Source organism: Mobula birostris, chromosome 1 (genome assembly GCF_030028105.1).
Source record: "Mobula birostris isolate sMobBir1 chromosome 1, sMobBir1.hap1, whole genome shotgun sequence".
NCBI lineage: Eukaryota > Metazoa > Chordata > Chondrichthyes > Myliobatiformes > Myliobatidae > Mobula > Mobula birostris.
The window spans coordinates 52,797,537-52,821,404 of record NC_092370.1 but is presented as its reverse complement, the minus strand read 5'-3'; the positions used below and the strand labels follow the sequence as shown (position 1 = coordinate 52,821,404).

At 41.9% G+C, this 23,868-nt stretch overlaps 1 protein-coding gene across 1 annotated transcript in view; it reads left to right on the top strand.

The window, feature by feature from the left end:
• Positions 1-23,868, top strand: part of LOC140197979 (chloride channel protein A-like) — an 84,330-nt gene that overhangs the window by 25,033 nt on the left and 35,429 nt on the right. Inside the window, exon 12 of the mRNA XM_072258754.1 lies at positions 13,680-13,846. Coding sequence (XP_072114855.1) covers positions 13,680-13,846 — 167 coding nt within the window. The remainder of the gene's footprint in view (positions 1-13,679; positions 13,847-23,868) is intronic.

Sequence of the window (23,868 nt, the reverse complement as noted above, 5' to 3'; positions counted from 1 at the left end):
GAATGCTCTCTGCTCAAGGAGAATCGGATTCATCGATACCTTGTGAACGCTGCCTGAGCACGCAGACGGTAGGTAATCTGGGCATCGATATCTTGTGAACGCTGCCTGAGCACGCAGACGGTAGGTAATCTTGGCATCGATATCTTGTGAACGCTGCCTGAGCACGCAGACGGTAGTTAATCTGGGCACACGACTGTTCCCAGAAAGCAGCTTCCTGAAGCTTGAGAGAGTAGTAGACTGTTTCCATATGACTTCACAGGTATACAGTTTGAACTCTAATTTGTTCCAAGAACTTTGTTCGATGATTGTTAAAGAATTTTCATGGTCGACATACATTTGTTTTATTTACTCTGAAGCATTCTGCTCCACACATCATATTTCGTCCAATGGGTAGGGTTTGGGGACAAAGACTATTCTCTAAATCTCTTCGCTCTGTGTGGGCTGCTGTAATTGCTGATGATAGACATGCAATGGGAGGGAAGGGGAGATATCAGGAGACAAGTAGAGATATTAGAGAGATTAAGATAGATGTCTGTCTATGCTACGATAGTCTGGCATTGAACTTCAGAGGTAGTCTTTCTTTGCTGTGCACTTGATAGGTTGGCCATGGTGGTATATTCCCCATCTGCTGTGCTGTAGGAGGAGGAGGTGAAGGAGTAATGGAGCAGGTAAAGATGATTATTTCTCTCTGAATGTGCTGTCGGGACACATACCACCTTACTGGTCAAATGAGGACTCTGTTCCTTTGAAGGAGAACTCTGTATGCATTCATCAAGACCTTGCCAACATTTAGACTTTGGAAGATGTGGCAAGTTATGATTGAGCCATATAAATGAATAACTCCAGCAAGAGTAGTGTGACTACTTTGTTTTGTCTATCAATAGTGGTACCCATTTCTCCACCTGTATCATCCTGCTGATCAATTCTGACTCAGACCAGGCAGTTAAAGAAAAGAATGATGAGAAAGTGGGCAGCAAGATAAAGGATTAGATATCAGCTTCCAATCATCTCTTTGTTTTTGCAGGCCAAAATCTTTGTGGTTTCAAACCTCAGTTGACAGCATTCTTTCCTTTAGATCATATAGTCCATGAGCTAGGTACAAGTAACTTCCAAAATATTACATGTTAGTTTCTCCTAAAAGAAAAAGAGATGTATGTCATTGAATGTGTTACAACTTGTCAATATATCAATGTCTTTTTCCTTCCACGGTTACGTGTATGTGTAGAGAAGACATGTCTATGTCCTGCCTCATCCGCATCTCCACTTTTTCTTGAATATCCACACTCACTCCATCTTCAGACTGCCTTAACAGTGATAGAGTTCCTCTTGCCCTTATCTACCACCCAATGAACCTCCACATCCAACACATCTTCCTTGGCAACTTCCACCACCAAACATAATCTGTACCTCCCCCCACCTCTCCGCTTTCTGCAGGGATCACTCCATCTGTGATTTCCTTCTCCATTTGTCCCTCCCCGCTAATCTCCCTCCTGGCGCTTATCCCTGCAAGCAGCAAAAGTGCGACATCTGCCCATTCACCTCCTGTCTCACCTCCATTTGGGGTCTAAAATACTCCTTCCAGGTGGGGTAACAATTCACCTGTGAATCTGCTGGGTGTGTCTATTGTGTCTGGTGCTACCGATGTGGCCTTCTCTATGTTGGTGAGTCCCATCATAAACGAGGGCACAGCTTGGTCGGGTACCTCTGCTCCATCTACCAAAAGCGGAACTTCCCGGTGGCCAAACAATTTAATTCCAATTCCCATTCCCATTCCCATTCTGACATGCACCAAGATAAGATCACCCTCAGGATGGAGTAGCAATACCATCTGGGTAGTCTCCAACCTGATTGCATGTATATTGATTTCTCCTTCTGGTAAGAAAATTCCCTCCCCCCCCCCCCCCCGCTTCTTCTGTTCCCTACTCTGGCCTCTTACCTCTTTCCATCTGCCTATCACGTCCCCCAGGTCCTCTTCTTCTCTTATGGTCCATTCTCCTATCCTATCAGGTTCCTCCCTCTCCAGTCCTTTATTTTTCCTACTCACCTGGCTTCACCTATCACCTTCTAGCAATTCTCCGTCTCCTCCCCCACCTTTTTATTCTGGCATCTTCCTCCTTCCTTTCCAGTCCATAAAACCATAAGACCATAAGACATAGGAGCATGAATCAGGCCATTCATCCCATCGAGTGTGCTCTGCCATTCCATCATGGCTGATCCCAGATCCCACTCAACCCCATACACCTGCCCTCTCGCCATATCCTTTGATACCCTGACTGATCAGGAAACTATCAACTCCTGCCTTAAATATACCCATGGACTTGGCCTCCACTGGAGTCTGTGACATAGAATTCCACAGATTCACTACTCTCTGACTTAAAAATAAAATACCTCCTTACTTCTGTTCTAAAAGGTTGCCCCTCAATTTTGAGGCTGCGCCCTTGAGTTCTGGATACCGCCACCATCTAGTCCTTTCAACATTCAGTAGGTTTCAATGAGGTTCCCCTGCATTCTTCTAAATTCCAGTGAGTTCAGGCCCAAAGCTGTTAATCACTCCTCATATGTTAACCCCTTCATTCCTGGAATTATCCTTGTGACCCTCCTCCGGGCTCTGTCCAATGACAACACATTATTTTTGAGAAATGGGGCCCAAAACTGTTGACAATACTCCAAGTGCAACTTAACTAGTGCAACTAGTGTCTAATAAAGCCTCAGCAGTATCTCCTTGCTTTTATATTCTATTCTCCTTGAAAGAAATGCCAATATTACATTTGCCACCTTTACCACAGACTCAACCTATAAATTAACCTTCTGGGAGTCTTGCACAAGGACTGCTAAGTTTCTCTGCACCTCTGATGTTTGAACCTTCTCCCCATTTAGATAATAGTCCACGCTAATGTTCCTTTTACCAAAATGCATTATCATACATTTCCCAAAAATATATACCACCTGCCACTTTTTTGCCCATTCTTCCAATTTGTCTGAGCCCTGCTGCAATCACATTGCTTCCTCAGTACTACCTACCCCTCCACCTATCTTCATATCATCCACAAACTTTGCCATAAAGTCATCAATTCCATTATCCAAGTCATTGACAAACAATATGAAAACTAGTGGTCCCAATACTAGTCACTGGCAGCCAACCGAAAAGGCCCCCTTTATTCCCACTTGCTGTCTCCTGCATGTCAGCCATTCCTCTATCCAAGCCAGTATCTTTCCTGTAATGCCATAGGGTTTTATCTTGTTAAGCAGCCTCATGTGTGACACCTTATCAAATGTCTTTTGAAAATCCAAGTAAATGATATACACTGCTTCTCCTTTGTCCACCCTGCTTGTTACATCCTCAAAGAACTCTGATTTGTCAGATAAGATTTCCCTTTACAGAAACCATGCTGACTTGGACATATTTTGTTATTAGTCTCCAAGTACCCCGAAACCTCATTCTTAATAATAGACTCCAACACTTTCCCAACCTCTGAGATTAGGCTAACTGGCCTATAATTTCCTTTCTTTTGCTTTCCTCCCTTCTTAAAGAGTAGAGTGACACTTGCAATCTTCCAGTCCTCTGCAACTATGCCAAAATCAAGTGATTTTTGAAAGATCCTTCATCTCTTCAGCAACCACTCTCAGGACTCTGGGATGTAGACCTTCTCACCTTACTCACCTTAAGACTTTTCAGTTTGCCTGGAACTTTTTCCTTTGTAACAGTAATGGCACTCACTCACGGACCTCTGACACTTGCAGACCTTTGGCACACTGCTACTCTTCCACAGTGAAGACTGATGCAAAGTACCCATTAAACTCATCGGCCATTTCTTTGTCCCCCATTACTACCTCATCAGCATCATTTACCATTGGGCAATATCAATTTTCACCTCCCTTTTACTCTTCATATAATTGAAAAAAACTTTTGGTATCCTACTTTCTATGATTAGCTAGTTTGTCCTCATATTTCATCTTTTCCCTTCTTATTGTTTTTTTAGTTGCCTTTTGTTGGATTTTAAAAGCGCCCCAATCATGCAACTTCCTTCTCACTTCTGCTACCTTGTATGCCCTTTCCTTGGCTTTTATGCAGCGCTTAACTTCCTTTGTCAGCCACGGTTGCCTACCCTTGCCATTTGAGAACTACTTTCTCTGTGGGACATATCTATTCTGCACCTTGTGAACTATTGCCAGAAACTTTGGCCATCTCTGCTCTGCTGTCATCCCCGCCAGTATCCTCCTCCAATCCACCTGGGCAAGCTCTTCTCTCATGCCTCTGTAGTCCCCTTTATTCCATTGTGATACTGATACATCTGACTTGTGCTTCTCCCTCTCAAGTTGCAGTATGAATTCAATCATATTATCATCACCACTGTCTCCTAAGTGTTCCTTTCCATTAAGTTCCTTAATAAGATCTAGGTTATTACACAACACCCAAGCTAAGATAGCCTTTCCCTGAGAAGGTTCAAGCACAAGCTGCTCTAAGAAGCCAACTCATAGGCATTCAACAAATACCCTCTCTTGTGATTTGCCACCAACCTGATTTTCCCAATCCCCTTGCATATTGAAATCCCCCATTACAATGGTGTCATTACCCTTATTACATGCCTTTTCCAGATCCCTTTGCAATCTCAACACCACATCCTGGCTACTACTTGGAGGCCCATAATGGCTTTTATTTTAACTCTGCCCACAAAGATTCAACATTTTTTGACACTATATCACCTCTTTCTAAAGAAGTAATTCCATCTCTCACCAACAGATCTACACCACCGCCTTTGCCTTCCTGCCTTTCCTTTCGATACAAAGTATATCCTTTGGTATTCTCCCAAGTATGGCTTTCTTTCAGCCGTGACTCAGCGATGCCCACAACATCATACTGATCAATCTCTAATTGCGCCATGAGTTCGTCCACCTTATTCTGAATGCTACGCATATTTAAGTACAGCACCTTCAGTCCTGCATTCTTCACCCTTTTGAATTTTGCCTCTGTGGTACAATTTATCTCTTTGCTCTGTCGGCATTTGTACTCAATCATTGGCTTGTCCCTCCTTACATCCATGTTACACCCATCATCTTCTTGTAAATCTGCTGGCTCATCCTCAGCTCTATCATACTGGTTCCCATCCCCATGCTATATTAGTTTAAACTACTCCCAGTCCTGAAGAAGAGTCTCACCCTGAAAGGTTGACTGTTCATTGATTTCCATAGATGCTGCCTGACCTGCTGAGTTCCTCCAGCATTATGTGTGTGTTGCTCTGTGTGTTAGTGTTTATTTTTCGTGGGATATTACTTAAGCTTAGAGATTGATGCAGAGCGGATGTTTGTGATTTTATAAGGAGACAGATGTTCTGGTTAAGAAGCTCTTGGTTTTAAATCTTATCCTTGCTTTAAATCTCTTCACGCCTTCCCCTTTTTTGTTTCTGTCACCTTCTCCAGCTTTGCAGCCAAGGTATCTGCACTCATCCCTTCCTGGCTCCTTGCACATCTCTGATTTTAATTATCCCATCATTGATGGCATTGCCTGCCGCATAGATTATTTTACTGGCATTGTTCACTGTAAACTGCAATTAGGAGCTAATTAAGCAGCTGAAATTGTCATGGAAAGACAAGGCAAATGGCAACTGTTCATTTAAAAAAAATATGTTGGAAGACCGGACATTGCAGAAGGAAGGAAAAACAAACTGTAGGCAATAGCTTCACACACTTCCACTAAGATTAATTTTCCAAATACTTCCTTGCTCTGGTCCTATCATGTCTTTGTTACCCTGGTGATCGGTAGTGACTATCCTGTAGGGTGTGCTAAAACCTTAGGTGCATGCAAACTTGAGCTGCATATGGTACTGCTTGTGTGGTCTCAGTTGACTTCCTTACTTAGTACTCCAATTCTTTACAATAAACAACACAACATTCCTAACTTGGAGTTGAATTTGCAAGTTTACTTTTGGATTTCATGAACCAGTAAATCAAGAGCACCTTTTTACCCCACATTTATCAGTTCCACACTTTTACAATTTAAGACCTTTCTGTTCTTCCCACCAATTTCACTTACTGCTCATTTTCCAGCTGGCTTTATATTATCTAGATTATCTTATACTCTATTTCTGTAATATTACTGAAAAGTTTGCGATGATATATTCAGTGATACCACTAGGTGTCAGGATTTCCAAAGTTTTAGGATATTGGAATATTTGTGTCCTGGTGGATGTTGAATGATTAGAAGCTTGAAAAAAATAACAATGCAACAATGGTGTTTATATTATTGTTAACTCCTCTCCAGTCCAGGTCCTAAGTGATTATGCATTTGGTAGTTGGCAGTGTTATTTTGGTGGTAACTGTAGCACAGGAAAACAACATATTCTCCCCCCCCCCCCACAGGAAGCAGTACAGCTATGATTGTCAATGTGATTAACACAGTATTTATTCTATTCTGATTTTAATGTCTCAGCAGATGCTGGTTTTTCAAACAACAATTATGGTGTTTTGGATTGGTCATAGAGCCCACTTTTCTGCACAATTTTTATTACCCTCATTGCAATTTTCCAAGATACAAGTCAGAAGCCAATACTGACTTTTAGGTTTTCAGAGGAGATGTAGTTTCAGGAAGCAGGTGTGTCCTTCACTCATGGTTCTGACTCAGAATTCCAGTTCCACTTGGATAAATGTATAGGTAAATGGACGAGGTCAACAATGTTAGTTCAGAAACTAAACAATTCTCAGATTGACTTCCCTTATGAAAATAAAAGGCACCAGAGCTTTTGTTTTAAAAATAGATTCCACCAAATGCAGCTCACTGGGAAACAAAGGTAATGATAGACCTGGAGTGGATCTGACAGCTCCCAACTGATGTTGTTTACTCATCATCAGGCTGTTCCATTAATTCCATTGCTTTTTATAAAGAGGTGAACAATCAAAGTAACCTTTTATTTCAGAAAGTGCAATCATTTGGTAATTTGCAAAACTGTACTAATTGTCATTATGTTAACTAGACCTAGAGTTCAGAGTTAACTAGACTGGAGTTTAGAAGAATGAGGGGGTAATCTCATTGAAACCTGTCAAATATTGAAATACCTAGGTAGAGTGGAGTGGAGAGGATGTTTCCTATAGTGGAAGAGTCTGGGATCAGAGGGCACAAACTCAGAATAGAAGAATGTACCTTTAGAGTAGAGGTGAAGAATTTCTTAAGCCAAAATGTCGTGAATCTGTGGAATTCATTGCCACAGACAGTTGTGGAAGCATTGGGTATACTTAGAGTTATAGGGTCATAGAAAACTATGGCATAGAAACAGGCCCTTTGGCCCATCAGGTTTGTGCCAAACCGTTCATCTGACTAGTTCTATTGACCTGCACCTGGACCATAACCCTCCATCATGAAGTGCTTTGAACAGCTAGTAATATCAGAAACTCCATTCCTGCCCTATTGGACACTCACCAGTGTGCTTACCGACAGAATGGCTCTAAGACAGATGTCACAGCATCTGTCATGCACATGGCCCTGACACATGTAGAAAGCACGGATACTTATATCAGAATACTGTTTCTGGATTTCAGTTCGCCACTCAACACTATTGTCCTACAGACCTTAGTGAACCAACTCCTGCTCCTCAGCCTAAATACACCACTGTGCAACTGGGTGTTGGACTTCCTAAGCACAGACCCCAGACAGTCAGAATGCACAACTGCTCTTCCCTCCCCATCATCGTCAACATGGTGCCTCCCAGGGCTGTGTGCTGAACCCACTGCTGTACTCTCTGCTCACCCATGACTGCACGGCCACACACCTGCATAACCACATTGTTAAGTTCGTTGATGACACAGCAGTGGTGGGGCTCATTACCTACAACAATAAAGCAGTCTACAGAGAGAAGGTGGGAGAGCTCGAGGTCTGGTGCCAGGCAAATAATCTCTTCCTCAATGTCAACAAGACAAGGAGACAGTTATCAACTTCACGAGAACTTGTACCACTCTCATCCCGCTTTACATCAGTGGATCAGCAGTGGAAACTGCTAGCAGTTTCAAACTCCTCCTGGGAGAAAACAGCTCGCACAGTCACTCATGGTACCAGAACACATTCTACACAATCAGGAAAGCTCACCTGTCTGAGGAGGCTGAACAGAATTGGACTATGCACATCTATTCTCATGTCCTTTTTCAGGTGCACATTAGAGAGCGTCCTAAGATGCTGTATCACTGCACGGAATGGAAACTGCATTGCAGTGGAGAATGGGTAGTCAAAACTGGCCAAAGCATCAATGGGACCAGCCTACCCACCATTAGGGACATGTATACAGAAAGATGCCAGAAAAGGGCCGGTAACATTATGAAGAATCCCACCTAGTTTGCCCATGGACTGCTTGTCCCTCTCCTGTCAGGACCACCAGACTCAAAGACAGTTACTTTCCCCAAGCAGTAATGCTGATCAACACCTCCACACAGTAACCCACCCTACCACCTTTACTTTATCACTTCTTGTTAGAGTCACCTCTGCACAGGCACTCCAGTGTCTGGCATCACTTTATGGACATACGATCAGTCTATGTATATAAGCTATCTTATGTATTTATATTTATTGTGCTTTTTACATTGCTATTGTGTTTTTTTGTGCTGCATCGGATCCAGAGCAACAATTATTCCAATGTCCTTTATACTTGTGTACTGGAAATGACATAAAACAATCTTGAATCTTGAAAATCTTTTTTGTGCTCACTCCAAGCAACTGCAGATTTTTAAGTTAAGTTTTTATTCTGTTCAAAGAAACCTATGTACTAAAAGCCATTGTGACTTCTTGGTTATATTTTGTATACTAAACTAAAACTTTTAAGATACTAAAGGAAATTGAGCATTTCCACCGATATTGTACACTTTGAACAAGAAGCTGAAATGAATGGAATAAATTTAAGAACTAAGCTGCCCTTAGGCTGGAACCCATTATAAGCATTAACTAGGATATCCTGCATAAAGAACAAATACAATTCAACATTTCAATTTCTGATGAACAATTTATAAATTTATGTATATGTTCAAACAAGGTTCAAAGTAAATTTATTATCAAATTACATAGTCACCATGTACAACCCTTCAGGTTCATTTTCCTGCGAACATTCGAAGTAAATACAAGAAACACAATAAAATAAATGAAAGACCTCACTGAACAGCACAGACAACCAACCAATGTATAAAAGATAGCAAATTGTGCAAAAGCAAAAAGGAAGAAAATAAGATAAATAATAATAATAAATAAGCAATAAATATGGAGAACACGAGATGAAGGGTCCTTGAAAGTGAGTCCATAGGGTGTGGGAACAGTTCAGTTGTGGGGCAAGTGAAGTTGATTGAAGTTATCCCCTCTGGATCAAGAGCCCGATGGTTGAGAGATAATAACTGCTCCTGAACCTGGTGGTTTGGGTCCTGTGGCTCCTGTACCTCCTTCCTAATGGCAGCAGCAAGAAGAGAGCAAGGCTTGGACGGTGGGGTATTATTTTTGATAAATTATTCTAATACACTGTTTAGAACATTGTATGCAGTCATAAAATGTGCGTGTGACAGCTCAATGAATATTTTCTGGTTTATCTTAGACTTTGAAGTATTTTGAGTCCAATATTTTAATGACTATTATATTTAACAAGCCACACTAGATTTTGTCAAATCCCCATCTACAGTTTTGCTAAATTCCAAATTTTGCAAAGCAGTATTTTTCTACAAATATTGTACATGGTGCTTAAGAGGGTGACAAGAAATTGGAATGCACCTACAGTATTTTTGATGCATTGAAACGTGGAATTGTTTGATGTGAATACCTAATTGGATACCTCCACAAAAAAATGTCAAAAAATTTCATGACATATGCCAATAATATTCAACCTCAAGCTGCTTCTGCCTAGTTGGTAATGATGTCAGAGTAGCCTGTACCAAGAAACAGGAGCTAATGTGAGAGCTGTGTGTTTCCCAACATACAATTTTGCGCACCACCCAACACTTTAATGCATAGCTTTCATCCCTTAAAGCTACATTTTCATTAATAACTTTGTTGCAACATTCAGTTGGCCTGCAGAAGAGAAAGCAAAAATTGCAGGGGAGAGACGACTGCTGCCACAAATACTTAAAGAGACATGCAAGTCCTGGTCAACTAGATACATGGTGTGAGGGAAGCCCAATGCACCAGTAGGGCTTAGAAACTCCCCATGGCCACCATAGAAGGACCCTATTACAGGTAGCTACAGACCTCTCCACCAAGAGTGAGAAGCCCTGCACAATGCAATGAGGAAAGAAGCTTAATGATCTCACAAGATATGCCCAATTGATCTGCACGTGGTGATCATTATTTAAAAAAATGCAGATATCTGAGTTCGGTAAGTGAGATGCCATTCATTAGGAAATAGAAAGATGTTATAAAAATCCTTTAAGGTAATCGAGGCAGAGATTAATTCCATTCATTCACACTCAGTACAGATGGTCTTGCAAAGCAGGATCTGAGGGGCTATTATACAAACTCTAAGCTCTCCCAGCTAATTATTGGTGCTGCGGATCAAGTATGGAGTCAATCACTTGGTTTGTATTGGGCAATTCTAACTTGCAGGCTTCTTATGAATATCTTCTATTTATTGGAGAATATCTTAAGTTCATATCGCCATTGTTTGCCCTCTCAACTTAGCTGGGCATGAAGCTGTGGATACCGACCAAGGACATGCCCTAATAGTCTTCAAAGTTCAAAGTAAAATTTATTACCAGGGTACATACATCCCACCACATACAGCCCTTGGATTCTTTTTCTGCGGGCATACTTTACTTTATTGTCGCCAAACAATTGATACTAGAGCGTACAATCATCACAGCGATATTTGATTCTGCGCTTCGCGCTCCCTGGATTACAAATCGATAGTAAATAGTAAAAATTTAAATTATAAATCATTAATAGAAAATAGAAAAGGGAAAGTAAGGTAGTGCAAAAAAAAAAAAACCGAGAGGCAGGTCCAGATATTTGGAGGTTTCGGCCCAGATCCGGGTCAGGATCCGTTCAGCAGTCTTATCACAGTTGGAAAGAAGCTGTTCCTAAATCTGGCCATATGAGTCTTCAAGCTCCTGAGCCTTCTTCCGGAGGGAAGAGGGACGAAAAGTGTGTTGGCTGGGTGGGTCATGTCCTTGATTATCCTGGCAGCACTGCTCCGACATCGTGCGGTGTAAAATGAGTCCAAGGACGAAAGATTGGTTTGTGTGATGTGCTGGACTGTGTTCACGATCTTCTGCAGCTTCTTCTAGTCTTGGACAGGACAACTTCCATACCAGGTTGTGATGCACCCTAGAAGAATGCTTTCTACGGTGCATCTATAAAAATTAGTGAGGGTTTTAGGGGACAGGCCAAATTTCTTTAGTTTTCTCAGGAAGTAAAGGCGCTGGTGGGCCTTCTTGGCAGTGGACTCTGCTTGATTGGACCAAGTCAGGTCATTTACTTAGCAAACCTATAGAACAGTAACTGTAAACAGGAGTCTTCACCATTATCCTCCTCCTCCTCCTGCTGCTCCCATGATTTCAACTCAGATCCTTACATTTTATTGCTTTCCCTCTGCTAGTAGCTGGTATCTTTGATTGGCAAAGTTGTGCAGCATGCAGCAGGCAATAATAAATTCTCCCACAACCTCTATTGTAGTTGAAAAGTGCACCTGTGTAGGCAGCATGGGAGGTAGAAGGAAGATTCCACCCCTCTTGTATCTACTGGATGAAGAAGTCATATGTGCAACCCAGAAACATGGCATTCACCATCAGGATTTTTTTGTTGTAATCCACAATGATCTGCATATTGAGAAACTGGAGACTTGTCCTGTCTATCAAAAATTACAGCTTATTTAAGGAGACTCCATGGGTGTAAGGGTGAGTCCAAGGCTGCACACACAAAATGTTGGAGGAACTCAGCAGGTCAGGCAGGATGCTGGTTTCTCCAGCATTTCGTGTGTGCTGCTCTCGATTTCTAGCACCTGCAGAATCTCTAGTGTTTGAGTCCACGGCTATATGTATGTGCGACCAGTGGTGTTAACTATTCCTCTTATTTATGTTAACAATTATTTTCTATTTGAGCATAGAGTAGGAGCGATATTTCTGATGCAGCAGTGAGGGGCAATGTGAGAGATGTGGCAGAGATCTGTTGTGAATACTTAGAAGGATCATGTGGTGAGCGAATTGAGAAGGGACATGATGTTGAACTCCATGGAGATGCCAGTCCATGTTCTTAAGTTTAGCTATAAGTCATATCACTGAACCTCATGTTACTTGGTGATGACAGCCTTGAAGAAGCTGAAATGTCTGGGTGGGATGAGGTGTCTCTGAAGATATTTTGAGCCAAGTAGAGAATATGAATTAGGACCTGGTTCCATGAGCAGCAAACATGCTCACTGACTTCACGTGTTTTAACTTTGGAGCTTCACAGTATATGAAGAGCAGGCCACCTGTCTGATCAACTGAGTGATGGGAAGCCTTCTCTATTGTTCTTTTCTGTCAAGCACACTGGGAAATCTGCCAGCTCTCATTCTTATTCCAAATGCATGCTTATCTGTTATTGCTGCTCTCACTGCTGACTTCAATAGCATTTTATTCTCACATGGTAACGATTTCAATTTGTGATAGTAGAGAGAACAAAAAGTGTTTTAACACAAGGGAATTTTTAAAATTGAGGCACTGGAGGGCTAAGAGTCAATAAATAGATTTTGGGTACATAGGACTTAGAACATATGTTGTAGACAGAGTTTTGAATGAACTGATGTTTTTAGAGTATGGGAGATTAGCTGGAAGAGATTTACAATAATTAGAGGCGATGAAGTTTCGGCTGGAAAACAGTATAGGAGAGTATTGGGTTATGCAGGGTAAAGTTGGAGATAATTGTGAGGGAGATTACATAGGTTTGGAATTTGAATTTGTGGTCAGAAAAGACAATGGGATTGCATGCTAATTTGATTTGTGACAATAGCTGAAGAAGGGTACAGTAACAATGGTAGTGGAACAGATTATTAGATGGAGACTATTGTTGATGGATTTAAATTCCTCAGTTTTAAATTGGAGGAAACTATATTTTATTCAAGAATAGGTTGTTAGAACAGGAATGAGATATGCAGATGCAGGAGAAATACTATTAAGCCCAGCAGCATTATAGAGCTTGATGACATCAATATATGTTTGAAGCTGATCCCTTGTGAAGGCATATTTCTGAAAAAGAGAAATGGTCTTGGCACACTCTGGAGCTAACAATGCCAGAGAGGGATTCTGGCTCCCACTGCATCAGCTTCTGCAGCAAATGACCACTGCAGCACCTCCAGATTTCCCTGAATTGTACAAGTGAAAATATTGCTGCATGAGTCATTTCCAACTCCCTGTCTGGGAGGATCTGGGTACCAGATGAAAGTTTCACTCCAACAAAACATTTCTGTTTTCTTATTCCTTTATTTATTTGCAGTTTTTGTTTGCTGTCAATATAACAAAACAATAGACATTTCAAACATTTCTCAGGACAGCTGTTTGGTCATTCTGATTTGCTTTTTCTTGAAGATGCATATCAATTTATCAGCATTGTAATTCACTTTTATTACTTTCTACCCTACAGCTTTCTTAAAGTTGTCTAATTACATTAACCCTTACCTAAACAACCCTGCTTAACACTGTTTTCAGGACTCATTCTGTAAAAAAAATACTGGTCTAGTATTTACTATTTCTTGCAGGTGGAGCTAACCAATGATGTTCAGTCCTTGCTACCAACAATGGTAGCTGTCATGGTGGCCAGGATGATTGGAGACATGTTCAACCATTCATTGTACAGTTCCCTACTGAAACAAAAATGTATTCCATTCTTGGAGCCAGAGCCATGTGTCTTGTACCATAAGAAACAGTAAGTATCTACTGAATCTTCCAGCAAGCTCAGTATCTCATTCAGATATGAAAACTGGAACTGCTTTGCCAAGGAGTGGCAATGGCATACAATTAAGGTAAGCAAAGGTGTTACATTTTGGGAAGTCATACTAGTGTAGGATTTTCACAGTGAATAGCAGGGTTCTAGAAGAGAGGAACTGAATTTAGTTCTTGTGGTGTCAGAGGTAGACTGGGTAATGAAGAAGACATTTAGTGTGAATATAGGAGCTAAGATGTTATGTTTCAGTTTTACAAGATAATACTGAGGCCAAACTTGGAGTGTTGTTTTTAGTTTTGACTATTCTGTTATAGGAAACACATCATTAAGCTGGAAAGAGTGCGAGCAAAATTTATGAGAATGCTGACATGACTCAAGGGCCTATTTTAGGACAAGGATGGGCAGGATAGGACTTTATTCCTTGGAGCATAGGAGACTGAGGGGGGTTTTATAAAGGCGTATAAAATCATGAGAAGCTCCATAGGGTGAATGCATACAGTGTTTTTCCTAGGGAAAGAGATTCAAAAACTAGGTGGCATAGATTTAAGGTGGGAGAAGAATCAGAATGTTTAATATGACTGGCATATGTCATGAAATATGTTGTTTTGTGCCAGCAGTACATTACATGATGAAAAATGATACATTCCAATCAGAAATATATAATATAAGCTATTCCTAAAGCATTAATTGTTTGTCTTTAGGCTCCTGTACCTCTCCATTGATGGTGGCAATCAGAGGAAAGCGTATCCCGGGTCATGGGGGTCCTTAATAAAGAATACCACCTTTCTGAGGCATTGCCTTTTGAAGATGTCCTTGATGATGGGGAGGCTAGTGCCCGTGATAGAGCTGGCTGAGTTTGCAACTTTCTGCGGCTTTTTCCAGTTCAGTGTATTGGTGCCTCCATATCAAATGGTGATGCAGCCAGTCAGAATGTTCTGCACGGTACATCTGTAGAAATTTGCGAGATTCTTTGGTGACATACCAATTCTCCTCAAACTCGTAATGAAATATAACTGCTGTTGTGTCTTGTTTGTAATTGCATCAATATGTTAGATCTTCAGAGATGTTGACACCCGGGAACTAGAAACTGCTGTCCCTTTCCACTGCTGATCCTCTCATGAGGACTGGTGTGTGTTCCCTCGACTTCCCTTGACATCAGCTCTGGCAAGATTTACAGGCCAATACTTCCAACAAGTATTGTTGGCTTGTAGGAAGTATTGGCCTGCAAATCCTGCCAGAGCTGATGTGCATCTGATTCTGTCTCTAACTTCAATCAGAATTGTACTTTTTGTTCTTAAAAAGCCTTCTGTAGGTCGTACCTGGACCTCTTGTAAAGTTCTGGATCAGAAGTCTTAAATGCCACAGATCAAGTTTGTAGCTGACTGCAGATCTGCTGGTTCATCCATGGCTTTTGGTTTGGATATGTCCAGTATGTTCTTGAAGGCATATACTCTCCAGACAGGTCTTGATGAAGTCGGTGACACTGTAATGTATTCATTCAGATCCAAAGAAGAATCCCTGAATATTGTCCTGTACACCTACTCAAAGCAGTCCTGTAGGCGCTGCTTTGCCTCCCTTGACCTTACCTTCTTGGTCCTCACCACGGGTCTTCAGTCTCTGCCTGAACACCGGGAGTAGAAGTGCAGCCAGGTGATCAGACTTTCCAAAGTGTGGGTGTGGGATGGCATGGTCAGCGTTCTTGATGGTGGAATAATGGTGAAGTGTATTGGCTCTTTTGGTTCCACAGGTGATATGTTGGTGATAGTTGTGCAGAGATTTCTACAAGCTGGACAGATTGAAATCCCCTGCAATGATAGAGAAGGCATCAGGGTGTGGAGTTTCATGACTGCTGATTATGGAGATCAGCTCCTTCAGTGCCTGCCTGAGGTGAAATGCACACATGACTAGGATGAGGCAGAAAGCCCCCTTGGCAGATAAAATGTATGATACTTGACCCACTAGATGTCCCAGCAGGACAGAGACAGTACTGTCACGTCCATGCACAACGTTGACTTAATCATGAACCATTCTCCCCCTCCTCTGCTTTTAAGAAAGATTTAGAAGAGACCTGAAGCACAGATCCTTCAGGCAGAGGATGGTGCATGTATGGAATGAGTTCCCAGAGGAAGTGACACAACATTGAAAAGATATTTGGACTGGTACATGGATAGGGGACAAATGTGTGCATGTTGGTCTACATGGACAAATTGGGCTGAAAGACCATAAGACATAGGTGCAGAATTAGGTCATTCAGCCCATTGAGGCTCTTCTGCCATTCCGTCATAGCTGATTTATTATCTCTGTGAACCCTATCCTGCCTTCTCTCCATAACATTTGATGCCCTTACTAATCCAGAATTTATCATCCTCTGCTTTAAATATACCCAATGACTTAGCCTCTACAATCATCTATGGCAATGAATTCCACAGATTCATCACCCTCTAGATGAAGAAATTCCTCCTCGTCTCTGTTCTAAAGGGATATACCTTGATTCTGAGGCTGTGCCCTCAAGTCCTATATTGCCCCACTGTAGGAAACATTCTTTTCATATTCACTCTATCTAGTCCTTTCAGTATTCGATAGGTTTCAATAAGATTCCAACGTCATTCTTGTATCTTCAGTAAATACAGGCCCAGAGCCGTCAATTGCTCCTCGTATGTTAACTTCTTCATTCCTGGAATCATTCTTATGAACAATCTCTGGACTGTCTCCAATGCCAGCACACCCTTTCTTAGATAAGACCACCAAAACTGCTCATAGTACTCCAGGTGCGCTCTGACCAATGTCTTATGAAGCATCAGCATTACATTCTTGCTTTTATATTCTAATCCTTTTGAAATTAATGCTAACATTGAATTCCTTACCACTGACTCAAACTGCAAGTTAACCTTAGGGAATGTTGCACGATGACTCCCAACTCCCTTTGCACATTGGATTTCTGAGTTTGTTCCCCATTTAGAAAATAGAGTACACCTTTATTCCTTCTACCAAAGTGCCTGACCATATACTTCCCTACACTGTATTCCATCAGCCATTTCTTTGCCCATTTTCCTAATCTGTCTAAATCTTCAGCAGATTCCCTGCTTCCTTAGCATGAGCTGCCGTTCCACCTATCTTTGTATTGTCTGCAAACCTGGTCGCAAAGCAATCAATCCCATCATCCTATAATGCCATGGGCTCTTATCTTGCTTAGCTGCCTCATGTGTGGCACCTCAAAATCAGAACCAGGTTTAACATCACTGGCATATGTTGTGTAATTTGTTTACTTAGCAGCAGCAGTACGATGTAGTACATGATAATGTAGAAAAAATCAATCACAGGAATATATATACTGTATATAAGATAAAGTAAAAATAGTACAAAAACAGAAATAAGTGAGGTAGTGTTCATGGATTCAAAGTCCATTTAGGAATTGGATGGAAAAGGGGAAGAAGCTGTTCCTGAATCACTGAGTGTGTGCCTTCAGGCTTCTGAACCTCCTCCCTGATGGTAAAAGTGAGAAAAGGGCACGCCCTGGGTGCTGAAGGTCCTTAATAATAGATGCTGCCTTTCTGAGACACCGCTCCCTGAAAATGTTCTGCGTACTTTGCAGGCTGGTACCCAAGATGGAGCCGACTAATTTTACAACTTTCTGTAGCTTCTTTCAGCCCTATACAGTAGCCCTCCTCTCCCCCACATACTACACAGTGCTGCAGCCTGTCAGAATGCTCTCCACAGTACATCTGTAGAAGTTTTCAAGTGTCTTAGGTGGTAAATCTCCTCAAGCTCCTAATGAAATATAGCTGCTGTATGCTTTGTTTATAACTGCATTGATATGTTGGGACCAAGTTAGGTCCTCAGAGATCTTGACACCTAGGAACTTGAAATTGATCACTCTCTCCACTTCTGATCCCTCTATGAGGATTGGTGTCTGTTCCCTTGTCTTACCCTTCCCAAGGTCCACAGTCAGCTCTTTGGTCTTACTGACATCGAGTGTAAGGTTGTTGTTGCAACACCACTCAACTAGCTGGTATATCTCGCTCCTGTTCGCCCTCTCATCTCCATCTGAGATTCTACCAACAAATCTTGTATCATCAGCAAAGTTATAGATGGCATTTGAGCTATACCTAGCCACATAGTCATGTGTATAGACAGAGTAGAGCAGTGGGCTAAGCACACGCGCTGAGCACACTCCTCCATCAGTGAGGAGGAGATATTGTCACCAATCTGCACATGTTGTGCTCTTTTCTTAGGAAGTCAAGGATCCAATTGCATAGGGAGGTACAAAGGCCCAAGTTCTGTAGCTAATTGATCAGGATTGTGGGAATGATGGTAGTAAACGCTGAGCTATAGTCAATGAACAGCATCCTGATATAGGTGTTTGTATTGTCCAGGTGGTCTAAGCCCGTGTGAAGAGACATTGAGATTGCACCTGCCGTAGACCTATTGTAGCGATAGACAAATTGCAGTGGGTCCAGGTCCTTGCTGAGGCAGGAGTTGATCCCGGCCGTGACCAATCCCTCAAAGCATTTCATCACTGTAGATGGAAGTGCTGCTGGTGTAATTGTTATCCTTTTGAAGCAGATGGGAGCTTCCAACCATAGCAATGAGAGGCTGAAAATGTCCTAGAATATTCCCGCCAGCTGGTTGAAACAAGTTTTCAGAGCACACCAGGTATTCCATCAGGGCCTTCCGCCTTGCGAGGGTTCACCCTCCTTAAAGACAGCCTGACATCGGCCTCTCAGACAGAGATCACAGGGTCACTCGGGTGCAGCAGGGATCTTCACAGCTGTAATTATATCCTTCCTTTCAAAGTGGGCATAGAAGGCACTGAGCTTGTCTGATAGTGAAGCATTGCTGCCATTCATGCAATTAGATTTCGTTTTGTAGGAAGTAATGTCCCACAAACCCTGCCAGAGTTGACGTGCATCCAATGTCACTTCCAACCTTGCTCGGAATCGTTTCTTCACTCCTGAAGTAACCCTCTGCAAGTCATCCCTGGTCTTCTTGTACAGACCTGGGTCACCAGACTTAAATGCCACATACCTAGCCCTCGGCAGATGACGAACCTCCTGGTTCATCCACGGCACTTTGTCAAAGGCTTTCTAAAAATACAAGTAAACAGCATCCACTAATTCTTTGTCTATCCTGCTTGTTATTTCCTCAAAGAATTCCAACAGATTTGTCAGGCAAGATTTCCCTTGAAGGAAATCATTCTGACTTTGGCTTATTTTATCAGGCCGCTGTAGTTTCCTTTATTCCACAGTAATACCGATACATCTGACGTTAGCTTCTCCCTCTCCAACAGCTGGGTGAATTCTATCATATTATGATCGCTGCTTCTTAAGTTTTACCTTTTCCCTGGTGGGCTCAATCTCAAGCTGCTCTAACAAGCCATCTCATAGGCATTCTACAAATGCTTTCTCTTGGGATCCTGTTACCTAGCTGTAATCTCCATTACTCTAATTGCCAGGGCTATTAACTACAACACGAATAAATAATAATTTCCTAACTATTCAACAAATCATCTAACGGTTAGAGAAAAAAGATTTGTTGCTACAATACGTGGCACTTGTGCATGAAGCTCCCTGCCTCTTAAGTTCTTCACCATAAATATAAATAGATTCCATAGACAGAGAAATTCTGGCGCCCAGGTTTTTAAGCTTACGGCTTAGTAAAGAAGAAGAATGTTACAATTATAGTTTTATTGTTTATAATTTTAGGGAAAAAAGAGGATAGGCAGGAAAAAAAACCTGGAAGCTATTTGTGGGATTCTTGGAAGTCTGACTTAGGAAGGGAAAGCCATGCTTGAGAAATCTCTTGGTGTTCTTTGAAGATCTGGTTAGCAGAATGGATGGCAAAGTGTATCACAGCTATGATATTTAACTTCCAGGTGAGCCCAACACCTTTAGTGCATGCTTTGAAGGGGAGAATAAATCTGTGCAAATCCCTGCAGCACCTGTGATCTCTGTCTCGGAGGCCAACAGCAGAACATCTTTCAAGAGTGTGAACCTTCACAAGCCGTCAGACGCTGATGGTGTACCTGGTTGGGCTCTAAAAACCCGTGCCAACCAGCTGGCGAGAGTGTTCAAGGCCATCTTCAACCTCTCGCTGCTGCAGTTGGAGGTTCTCACCTCTTTCAAAAGGGCGACAATCATACCAGTGTCGAAGAACGTCGGGTGAACTGCCTCAATGACTATCGCCCTGTTGCACACAAATCTACTGTGATGAAGTGCTTTGAGAGTTGGTCATGGCTAGAATAAGCTCCTCCCTAAGCAAGGACCTGGAACATCGTAATTTTCTTATCACTGCAATAGATCTACAGCGGATGCAATCCCACTGGCTCTCCACTAGGCCTTGGATCACCTGGACAATAGCAATACCTACATCAGGCTGCTGTTTATTGATTACAGTTCAGCATTCAACACCATCATACTCTCAGTCCTAATCAACCAGCTCCAAAACCTGAGTCTCTGTACCTTCCTCTGAAACTAGACTTACTCTCCAAAAGACCACATTCAGTGTGGATTGGAAATAACATCTATTCCTCGCTGACAATCAACACTGGCACACCTCAAGGGTACGTGCTTAGCCCACTGCCTTACTCTCTCTACACCCACGGCTGTGTGGTTAGGCACAGCTCAAACACCATCTATAAATTTGCTGATGATACAGTTATTGTTGGCAGAATTTCAGATGGTAATGAAGAGGCACACAGGAGTGAGACAGATCAGCTGGTTGAGTGGTGTTGCAATAACAACAATATCAATAAGACCATGGAATTGACTGTGGACTTCAGGAAGAAGAAATTGAGGGATCAGCAGTGGAAAGGGTGAACAGATTCATGTTCCTGGGTGTCAACATCTCTGAAGATCTAACCTGGGCCCAACATATTGATGCAATTATAAAGAAGTCATGGCAGCAGCTATATTTCATTAGGATTTTGAGGAGACTTGGTATGTCACAAAATACTCTTGCAAATTTCTGCAGGTGTGGAGGAACCACTGAACAGGATCAAAAAGAACTGCAGAGAGTTGTGAACACAGCCAGCTTCATCATGGTCACTAACCTCCCCAGCATCGAGGATACCTTCTAAAGGCGATGCCTCAAGATGGTGGCATCCATCATTAAGGACCCCTATCACCAACAACATGCTGTCTCATTGCTGCCGTCAGGGAGAATGTATAGGAGCCTGAAAGCACACACTCAAATGTTTCAGGAAAAGCTTCTTCCTCATCGCCATCAGATTTCTGAATGGACAATGAACCCATGAAGACTACCTTATTTCTTCTTTTGCTATCTTTTTGCACTATTCACCTAATTTAATTCTTTATATATATTTCTTATAGTATGTGGCCAAGTGGTTAAGGTGGTCATCTAGTGATCTGAAGGTTGCCAGTTCGAGCCTTAGCTGCGGCAGCATGTTTGTGTCCTTGAGCAGGGCACTTAACCACACATTGCTCTAGTGTCTGTGGAAGGAGTGGCGCCCCACATAGACTGCCAATCTGCGCCTTGTAAGGCATGAAAATGCCCGATGCTGGCCTGTCATGGTCTGAGTCAATGTTCCCTCCCCCTCTTATAGTAATTTGTTTAAAAAAAATTATTATATGCTACAATGTACAGCTGCTGCAAAGCAACATATTTCACAGCATATGCCAGTGATATTAAACCTGATTCTGGATAAGGTGGTAAAGCAGTTGATGAGTGTTTGGATTTGCAAAAGGATTTTGATTACATGTGGCACAAGAGGTTGATTATTGACTTCATGGAATTAGAGGTAATGTACAGACATGGATTTAAAACTGATTATTCAACCAATGTGAACACATCTTTCTTGTGTTGGTAAACTATGACTTGTGAGGTACCACATGGATCACTGATTGGATCCCAGCATTTCACAACTTTTCTGAACAATTGGACTGAGGATAAGACATATCATATTTCCATTTCTGTTGATGAAACTCAGTGGGATTGTGAATATGGAAGAAGATGCAAAGAAAGCGAATTGGATGTTGATTAAGGAGAAGAAAAATGTGAGGTCATCTACTTGGATGCACATATATGACAATCAAAGGATTTATTAAGTAGTGGGATATTGGTTCACATCAATATTCAAAAGGACCAAGTTTTGCTTGTGTACAAGTCACTAAAGGCCAATGTACAGGTTCAGCAAAGGATTAGGCAGGCATATATGACTAGTAACTTTGATTATAGAAGTTAGAAAATCTTATTGTGATTTCATGCAACCTTAAGGCTGATTTATACTTGTGCGTCAGATTGACGCTGTATTTACGGCATAGCTGCGAACCCTACACAGAGCCTATGTGGATCCCTACATCGTAGCCTGACGCGCACCTCTCCTAAAATGTAACTACGCGTCGCGGCAATGCAGACCGCAACAACTGTGATTGGTCTGCTTGGTAGCATCGCATTTCCTCCTACGCTGCAATAGCTTCCCATTGGGTGAATGAAGGGCAGGGAAGAAACTCTGGCTGCAATGCTTTCCATAAAGCTTTACAGACCTCTGAAATTATGGAGGACACATTTTGCTTTTACGAAAAAAGACGCTCACTTTAAACTTGTTTACCCTGAGAAAGACTATCATGACCATGGAGCCTTTCACGGGCAGGTGTGTGCGCATGCGTGACGTGCGAATACGTGATGTGCACATGCGTGTACGTGCCCGAATTGCAGCGTGACGTAGACACACCAACGCACAAGTATAACTCACAATACCATAGCTCATTTGCGTAGGCTATGGCGTAAGCTGGTACGCACAAATATAAATCAGCCTTTAGTGAAACTACAATTTTGATCTCTTTGTTTGTACTTGCCATTGACAGAGAGTAGCAGTGCAGAAGGCAGAAGATTCGCTCGGTTCGTTTCAGGGAGATTAAAATCATTGAATGATTTATACAGCATTTTTACAAGCCCTTTTGCCCAAGGAGCCTACCATTTGCCTGTGTTTGGCTTAAATCTCTAATTTTTTTTTTATTTGTATACCTATCCAAATGTCTTTTAAACATTGCAGTTGCACCTGCCTCTACTACTTCCTCTAACAGCTTATTCCAGATATCCACCATCCTGTATATGAGAAACTCACCTCTCAGATTCCTTTAAATATTTCTCCTCTCATGCAATACTTTCTAGATTTAGACTCCCCTAACCTGGGATAAACACTGTAACTATCTCTCCTATAGTATTCTGCTCATGATTTTAGAAACTACAGTAAGGTTATCCCTAATCTCCTTCACTCCAGGAAAAACTCTCCAGTCTCTCCTCATAACTCAAACTCTCCAGTCTTGGAAATATCCATGTGAATCTTTTTCTGGACCCTTTCCAACTTAATGACATTCATCCTACAGCTAGATGATCAGAACTGCACACAATACTCCAGGCATGGTCTTATTAACATCTTGTACAGTCTGAACATGATGTCCCAACTCCTGTTCTCAATGCCCTAACCAATGACCAATGAAAACCCAACACCGATACCTACATCACACCACAGGTCTCAAGCCTCCAATCTGAAAGACAGCCCTCCATTATCACCCTCTGCATCTTACCATCAAACTAATTTTGCATCTGATTGTCCAGCATATTCTGGATCCTATGTGATCTCACCTTTGGAACCAGCCTGCCAATGCGGGTCCTTACAACGGTTTTGGAGGTTGACAGGAAATTCGTTTGAAACTTGCAGAAATGTAAATGGCTTTGACAGATTAGGTACACAGAAGATGCTTCCCTGAATGAAGTGTCTAGAATTGTAAATCCACAGTCTGGGAATAAGAGGTAACCTGATTTGAAAGTGAAATAAAAAGAAATCTCTTCTTCTTATCGCATGATAGCATAATGATTAGTGCAACTCCATTACCGCTCAGGGTGTTCTGGAGTTTGGAGTTCAATTCCGCTGCCGCCTGTAAGGCGTTTGTACGTTATCCCTGTGAACTGTGCAGGTTTCTTCGGGATGCTCTGGTTTCCTCCCACAGTCCAAAGATTTTCGAGTTAGTAGGTTAATCAGTTGT